Here is an 8,794-nt window from a genome sequence, read left to right on the forward strand (position 1 = left end):
AGTAGATGTAGGTGTCTTCGTTTGGCTTTGCACAACCATAAAAGTAAATTTGTAATAAACAAAAGTACAAAATTGTATTTCGACTAAGATTGTCACCAAGGTCCAGATCAAATTTGTTTTTAAACTAAAGGCCACGTAGAAGATTTGTTCTCACTTGAAGAAATAACCAATTTTAACAAATGATAAACACAGTATAAACAAAATATTAAGATATATAAATAGACGCAAANAAAAAAAAAAAAAAAAAAAACTACTAATCAATAAATAGTCAGACATTTATAATAATAGAGTTATTATCCTAATTGGATTAGTATAGTTAAATAAATATTTTAAAACTTTATCCTTTGAGAGAAGGCGTCTTCTCTCTCAGGTTTTGCTGGTCTTCCTTCCTCCTCTCGCTTCGGATGGAGATGTGAGCTTCCCTTCATTCTCTTCATCCCTCTCTCTCTGTCTGTCTTTACACCTTACGATCCAAAGAGCAAAACACTCTTTCATCATCTCCATATGGCTCTTTCGCTCCTCTCTCCAGTTTCTATCTCCGCCTCTCTTTCTTTTACTCTATCCGCCATTACCGCTACTTCTAATAATAATGCCTCATCCTCTCTCTACTCTTTATATCATCCCAAAGGAACTTTACGAACCAGAACCGCTACCTCTTTTTTCGGAGGCTCCGGGAACTTGAGGATTGATTCCATGGCGGATAAGAGGGATTTGTGTCTCGTGCTTTGTAGTACCAACGGCGGCGGAGGTGAATTGGATGATATGGACGAAGGTGAAATCGAGAGAATTGGAAATCAAGACGAAGAAGATGACGACGATTTTATCATTGGCCATTCTAATACTTCCCCTGAGAGATGGGATGTTTTGGGTCTCGGCCAAGCCATGGTCAGTAATTGAAAGCTTAATTGTTACTATGATTTAAGTAGATTTAGGAGCTTTCTTAATTAATTACTATCATTGATGGTTTTGAATATATGTGTTATCTAATTTTTAGGTAGATTTCTCTGGAGTTGTGGATGATGAGTTTCTAGAGAAACTAGGTTTAGAAAAGGGAACAAGGAAACTGATTAATCACGAGGAGAGGGGTAAATTACTACAAGCAATGGATGGTTGCAGCTATAAGGCTGCAGCTGGAGGCTCATTGTCCAACACTCTTGTTGCTCTCGCTAGGTTAGGTTCTCATTCTATCGTTGACCGGCCTTTGAATGTCGCTATGGCTGGCAGTATTGGAGGTGACCCTCTCGGTAGCTTTTACGGGTAACTCAACTTTGTCTTTAGCTTGCAAATGGTGTGAATATATCTGCTTGCTTCTTCTTAGTATCCCTTTACCGTTGCTCTTTATCCCTAGTATTGGTGTCTAAAGGTTGATTTGTGTTAGATTGATTGGTTTTAATTATGCAAGATTAGTTTCTAATGCTTCACAAACTAGACTATCATCACATCGACTACTGATCAACACATTCAGTTTTTGTTTAAATTATGCCTTCTGATTTGCCCCCATCAACTTTTTATCTAGATGTCTTATGATATATATGTGTCTAAATCAACCAGGTTATAAATGGTTTATTCGTGTCTTGTATGATTTGCCTTCTTCCGTTGTTTTGTTTGGTTTACTCACAAGGGGATCCCTTCTTTTATGTTCTGTAGGACTAAACTACGTCGAGCAAATGTTAATTTTCTTTCTGCTCCAATTAAGGATGGAACAACTGGAACAGTTATAGTCCTCACGACTCCTGATGCACAACGTACTATGCTTGCATATCAGGTAGGATTTCTGATCACAGCAACCAAATTGAATACTAGTAGAATTGTTAATTCCGATAAGATGTCTGTTCGACTGAAACCACTAATGACAAACCTAATATGTATGTATAAATTTCAGGGAACGTCCTCTGTCGTTAATTATGATTCTTGTCTGGCTAGTTTGATATCCAAGACAAATGTCTTTGTTGTGGAAGGCTATTTGTTTGAGCTTCCTGATACTATAAGGACCATAACAAAAGCATGCGAAGAAGCCCACAGGAATGGGGCACTTGTTGCTGTGACAGCATCAGATGTGTCTTGCATAGAAAGACATTATGATGACTTCTGGTGAGTTTCTGTTCTTTTTTTCTTGAATCCCTTCTTGCAGTTTCTATATATTTACAGTCCATCAGAGGAACAGTTGAATATATAATAAGAAGGGAGTGATTGTCTTTTATAGCTTGATGATTAGTCATAGAATCTTTGCTGCGAATGTTTTAACCTGAAGAATGGGGAATTTTGTTGTTTAAGCTCCATTGTTATCTTGACGGTTTGCTTTTGTTGGTTTCGTTGTCTCCACCCAGGGACATTGTGGGGAACTATGCGGATATTGTATTTGCAAATAGTGATGAAGCAAGAGCGTTTTGTCACTTTTCCGCAGAGGAAAGCCCAATTTCAGCGACAAGGTACATGAGCCATTTTGTTCCATTTGTTTCGGTGACGGATGGAATCAACGGGTCATACATTGGAGTAAAAGGAGAGGCCATATACATTCCTCCTTCCCCATGCGTGCCAGTTGACACATGTGGTGCTGGAGATGCTTACGCTTCAGGGATCTTATACGGTATCTTGAGAGGAGTCTCTGACTTGAAAGGAATGGGAGATATGGCTGCTACGATTGCAGCGACTGTGGTGGGTCAACAGGGAACCAGACTTAGGGTTCAGGACGCGGTTGACCTGGCTCGATCACATGCCTACCGTCTCAAAGGTTCTGGTGTTCGAACAGATATTGGGTCTTGATCAAATTTCTCTACCTTGTGATTTTTAGCTTTTATGATTCATTCTTTGATTTTCATGCTGTAGTGCCTTTTGCAATTTGACTTGTAATCTTTGTATGTAACATTTTAGTAGTATATATATAAACAAAGTCTGATAGAATATTCTTGCAACATGGGAATTTTCTAGCCTTAACAGTACTGTAACAAAGTCTCAACAACGCAATACCAATATCTTATTAAGGATGGTCATATTGACAGCCGTACGTAAATACAAAGTTGGACTGCTTATAAGCTGTTGTTATGTGGAACATGGATTTTTTATATTTTATTTATATAGAGTGATGAAACTGATTAACCACGAGAAGTCCCTCTTGTGATACAAAATCCATGATTACATTATGCGCCCTACGACACAATTACTTTCCACATTAATACGTCCCTGCTTGATCAGATACGGGAGTCCGTCTTTAACCTTTCCTTCCACTTTGAAGTCCGCTCGGGGGTAAATGGACTCTGGGTACATGAACTTTACGATGTCTAGCTGAACGGTTATTGTCTCCAAAGGGCTCTCTGGTGACCCGTCCAAGAACACAAATTCCTCTGAGAGCCTCATACCTTTCTGCTTGGCTATGAAATCGGCGTTGGCCAAGTTGACATATAACTCAGAGGAGATTGGCTCGAGGATTCCCTTGATGACCATGGCTCGTAGAAGTCTGGTGTCAAGATCGTCAGTAGCCCGTGCTGAGGCGTATGTGATTTTCACATTTTTCAAACCGCCAACTCCTCTGGACGCCACTTGCATTAACGAATCTCCTAAAACCTCGGCTAGTTCCACATATGGTTTCAGCTCGGTTGGAACCTGCAATACATTCTGATGTAAGCTTTTGCGCATAACCAATATGAAGAGTTATCTTGTAACAATTGAATAACTGTAAAAACAAAGAGCTATGAGAGACAACATTTCTCTTATTTCAATTCACAAATCACAGAGGATGAATGAGAGACGCTTAAGAACGAACCCTTCACGTCACGAATCTGCCGCTGTCTAACCAACTCAGTAGAGATACAATGTCCTACTTTCAGTCTTAGGCGGCTAGCCACGATACTTGCGTCTTAGAACTAAGTTTCGAATGTGATGAAGCAAATTAAAACATAACAAACTTTTTACCAGCAAAAACCAGTGCTCACCGCAGGAGAAACCATAGGTGCATTGAGTGCAGTAGCAGCAAGCTCTCCTCCTCCATTCAGAGCTCCAACAACAGCTTCAGCAAGATCAGTGCTAACTCCTTTCTGTCAATAAAAAAAAAAACTTAAAACGATCAGAAGCGAAATTAAAGAGCAAAAACCAAGAATAAAAATATATCACGCAACATGAATTTTGCACACCTGAGTACTGGCTGCGAGATGAGGTATCACAGTGACCCTCTCGTGCTGCAGAAGCTTAGTGTATTTATACCATTCATGTAAATCTTCAGTGAAGACATCAATTGCAGCCCGAGCAACAATACCAGAATCCAGAGCTTCCACTAGCCCGTCTTCTTGGATGAGACCTCCATGAGAAACATTGACGATGCAAACTCCTTTCTTCATATAGGGAAAGCGATGGTCTGATAGTGTTAGCCATGTTCTTACATTAAGAGGCAAGTGCAGAGAAATGAAATCTGCATTGGCGAGGGCTTTACTCAAGCTGCTGAAGCTGACTAAGTCAACACCAATGGCATGTGCACGGTCTGCTACGACAAATGGATCACAAGCAAGGACTCGCATACCAAGGCCCTTGGCACGGCGAGCAACTTCGGCCCCAACTTTCCCGAATCCGAAAACTAAAAGGGTCTTTCCCACAAGCTTGTTCATCTCCAACTGATCATCTCCTGCATTGCATTAAGTAGAGACATTAATTAATTAAATACTATAATCCATCCGTCAGTAGATAAGTACATAGTCACTCTACCACACTGACACAAGCTCAAGCTAATTGAAGAATCTAGCTACGAAGAATGGTGAATAGTGACGCAAAATCAACAGATTCGCCTATACATTAACATTACATTGCAGTGAAACGAAGCAGTTGCATAGCCAAAAAAAAAAAAAAAGGTAAAGAGTTACTAACCAGCCTTGGCTTCAGCTTGGGCCATGGCAGTCATAAGAGCGATTGCGTGCTCAGCGGCAGCGATGCTGTTGGGCCTCGGCGCTTTGACGACCAGACACCCAAACTCCGTGGCTGTTCTCAGGTCCACGTTGCCGAGCCCAGCACCAGCGCGTCCGACAACCTTCAACCGTCCGCGAGACGATTCAAACACTTTACGGCCAACCATTGTTTCACTATGCACGATCAAAGCGTCACAGAGCGAGACCTTAGTATACAGCTCCTCGGGGGTCATGTTATACGAGCAGTCGACATTCGCGAAACCCTCCAACACCTTTAAACCATCCTCACCGATCTTCTCAGCAACGAGGATCGTAGGCTTGGATCCAACGTAACACCGCCGCTGAAGAGTAATACTGCGTCGTCCGCGGGAAGGGATGAAAGCGATGGACGAAAATGGGAGAGGCGATCCGGAGGAGGAGTTCTTGAGAGAATTATTGGCGGCGACGGAGATCGAGAAACATGCGCCGGCGACGGCTGACGACATAGGTACCGCTTCTATTACTAACTTGTATTCCTATATTAGTCCCAATCGGCGAATTTAGATATATACATTAAAGGAAACTTGGTGGACAAGTAGTACTAAACTACTCACAGAGTTACAAAAGGAACACAAAAGAGGTAGAAGAAGAAAGAGATTGGACTCACATTTACTCCCTGCTCTTACATTTCCTAATTCGTGTATATACAAAATACAAAATTCAAAATGCTTTTGACGTCTTTATATCCTACACATTCTCTAGCATTTTGCAAGGTACTACCAATACCAAAATCTAATTTCTCCCTGCTCTTACATTTCGTAATTCGTGTATATACAATATACGAAATTCAAAATGCTTTTGACTCTCTTTATATCCTACACATTCTCTACATTTCTTGTTCTTTCCCACCAAACCCTTGTTTCCTTCCAACAACAACACCAACACCAATAGGGTTTCACTGAAACCAAAGCCAAAGCTTGGTCTTGGTCTTCGTTTGGTTAACCAAAAGAAGATGCTAGCTCTTCTTCTTGTGAAGAAGAGAGGTGAAGATGAGAAGAAAGATGATGATGAAGCTAAGAAGGATGAAGATGAGAAGGTGGATGAAGCTAAGAAGAAGGTCGATGAGGTCGAAGATGAGAAGGTCGATGATGATGCTTCTAAGAAGAAGCTTGAGGATGAAGCTAAGAAGAAGGTCGATTGCATATTTGTATATATTTTTTTAACCAAAATGGTATAAAAAGTTTAATTGATTGAGTCATTAGTTAAATGCCAACTACTAACTACCGTCTTTATTAGTTCTTTCTTCGCCAATCCACACTACATTGTAATCTTGCATCCAAAAGCAGATCTCAATACATTCTTCTGATTATTACAACAAAAATAAATATCACACTGATCAAAAGACTAGTTTATAATCTTTTTTAACCATGAAGATAACGATAATGAGCAAAACTTCTAGACATTTTCACGTTTGTGTATCAGATATTCCAAATCTAAATGTTCTTTGCAGCTGTTTACAAACACGAACGAGTCCCATCGCAAGAAAATTTGCACTTTGACACAATTTTTCTGGTTGCAAATTATGTTCAACATTAAATGCTCAAATATCTTAAGTGATTAATAATTCAATAGGATTAAATTCTAAAAAATGATAAATAAATACTATATTAATATTTGTAAATTTTGATCGAATCAACCAATTGTGTGATATATTATTTAGATTACAATGGAAATAGACATTTCATCCAAGAGACGATAAACTTTAACGAACGACAATTTTGAAGTGTGATCAAAGTTCCAAATTAGAATGATTAAGGATAAATGTAGGTAAGACTTTTTGTTTAGTTTAATTGTTACTTACTTCATTGCATGCTTGCTTTGCCACAAAAATAACAATATCATATGCATATCACAAATACCAACATCCATAATTAGAATGATTAAGGGTAAATGTAGGAAATTGTTTCAAAGATTTTTCAATAATGAACAAAAAAATGTGTGGTTTTGAGAATAATAAAAAGAGTTGTAATGGTTGAATGTTATTGTAAAATAGATAAATAAGTAAAAAAAAAAATTGAAAAGGCACATGCAGTCCACATGACCCAAAAATGGATCCAAAGATTTTTATATGTGAGAGAGTTCCTTCTATATCCACATTATGAGCAAAACGTCCATTCATTTTTATTTTTATTGTTGGTCCTACACTTCTCATACTACAACAACATCAACATACACAAACACCTTTTAATTATTCATTACCTTGGATGCAGGGCAATGCAAATAACTTTAAACCAAACGATGGTCATTTGATATTTCCCTACGTATTTACGATGGTCATTTGATATTTCCCTACGTATTTACGATGGTCATTTGATGTTTCCCTACGTATTTCTCTTTTTTTGTTAAGAGAAATATTCTAAAATAGCATTAAAACAAGTTTTATAGGCAATTATTGCACACACTACATAAATTTTCAAAATTAGTATTATTTAACATATTACAATATTTAAAATTAATTTTTAGAATTCTTTTTAGGTTTGGAATTTCAATTTCACATTTAGAATATAGTTTTGAAGGAGTAATGTTTAATAATTTGAACTTAGGACTTTATTTTGAAAAATGAATTTTAAAATATAGTGTTATTTTTGAAACTTTAGAGATGTTGTGCTAACTTTGGAAATTTTTTTATTTTGATGTTATTTTTGAGAATCTTATTTTTTATTATTATTATTATCTATTTTGTTTTTTCATATCTAAAATTTAAAAAAAAATTAAACTGGGAAAAAAAGAAAAAGGAAAAGAGACTAGGGGTGGGCATTTTGGTTTAAGTTCAGATTCAGATTGGGTTCCGTTCGATTTAGTTTATTCGGTTTTGGCAAATCTCTAGCCAAATTCAACCAAAGTTACTTTGGTTTGGTTTGTGTTCGAGTCAGTTTATGTTTGGTTTGGTTTTAATTCGGTTTTAAATTAATTAATGTAACAAAATAAAATTTACTGTAGTTTGATAATATGTATAAACTCAGCAACAAGTTGTAAGTTAATTAATCAAATCAATTAGAAAAGCTAGAAAAATTCAACTATATTAAAATTAAATACCTAATATAAAATAGAATTAAATATAGATTTATATTTAGTTAATTTTATTAGAAAAATAAAATAAAGTAAAATAGTTAGAACTCATATTTACAAATTTATTATTATTAATTAATTAATTTAATAAATACATTGAGTCATTGGTTCGGTTCGGTTTCTCAACCGAATAATTTAGGTTGAGAAAAAACATAACTTGGAGTATAAGATTGGGTTTGGTTTGGATCGGTTTGAGTTTGGTTGGTTTGGTTCGGTTTCGGTTTAAATGCCCACCCGTAGAAAAGACGATACGAGAGAGAGGGACCGCTCTGAATTCTGAAAACACAACACTTTTTGTTTTATTTTCTTGCATTTTTAAAAGAATAAAAGAATGATTGTGCTAGAAAAAGAAAGTTGAAGACTTTGTGGAGAAGCAATCCAACTCAACTCCTCTTAGGCTCTCAGTGAAGAACAAAAACGACACCAGAATCGATCTGTTTAGTCTCTCTCTCTCCCACAGCAGCAATGCCTGAGTTTTAGCCTCTTTTTTTTTTTTTTTTTTTTTTAAATTTAATTTCTTCTTCTTCTGGGGGGTTTCTTTTGAAGACCTCTTCTGCGGCAACAATGGCGTCCAGAACCAAGTGAGTATTTTTCTTCCTTCTAGTCAATTATAAGAAAAAAAAACAAGCTTAGTTTTTTTTTTTAACTTGGAAGAGACAATTGTCTTCTGTTTTTTTTCTTTGTCGGAAATGTTAGTTTGGATTCTCTCTATGTAGCCGGGTCACTTTCTCTGCGGCTACTTCTGTTTTTTCTTCTGGATATATATACTGTAGTCATCTGTTTTTTTTTTTTTTTTT

General features: G+C 37.0%; 3 protein-coding genes across 3 annotated transcripts in view; 2 read left to right on the forward strand and 1 right to left on the reverse strand.

The window, feature by feature from the left end:
- On the forward strand, positions 339–2,901 carry LOC104717471 (uncharacterized sugar kinase slr0537). Its single transcript, XM_010435040.2, has 5 exons — positions 339–885; positions 995–1,257; positions 1,648–1,765; positions 1,883–2,091; positions 2,328–2,901. The coding sequence occupies exons 1-5, from the start codon at positions 505–507 to the stop codon at positions 2,761–2,763; spliced, it is 1,407 nt and encodes a 468-aa protein (XP_010433342.1). The 5' UTR covers positions 339–504; the 3' UTR covers positions 2,764–2,901.
- On the reverse strand, positions 2,826–5,878 carry LOC104717472 (D-3-phosphoglycerate dehydrogenase 1, chloroplastic-like). Its single transcript, XM_010435041.2, has 4 exons — positions 4,852–5,878; positions 4,128–4,612; positions 3,930–4,031; positions 2,826–3,600 (listed from the first exon to the last, which is right to left on the reverse strand). The coding sequence occupies exons 1-4, from the start codon at positions 5,372–5,374 to the stop codon at positions 3,133–3,135; spliced, it is 1,578 nt and encodes a 525-aa protein (XP_010433343.1). The 5' UTR covers positions 5,375–5,878; the 3' UTR covers positions 2,826–3,132.
- LOC104717473 (WEB family protein At4g27595, chloroplastic-like) overlaps positions 8,273–8,794 on the forward strand; it is a 5,083-nt gene continuing 4,561 nt past the window's right edge. The window contains exon 1 of the mRNA XM_010435044.1: positions 8,273–8,578. Coding sequence (XP_010433346.1) covers positions 8,562–8,578 — 17 coding nt within the window. The 5' untranslated portion in view covers positions 8,273–8,561. The remainder of the gene's footprint in view (positions 8,579–8,794) is intronic.

This window comes from Camelina sativa, chromosome 10 (assembly GCF_000633955.1).
Source record: "Camelina sativa cultivar DH55 chromosome 10, Cs, whole genome shotgun sequence".
Taxonomy (NCBI): Eukaryota; Viridiplantae; Streptophyta; class Magnoliopsida; order Brassicales; family Brassicaceae; genus Camelina; species Camelina sativa.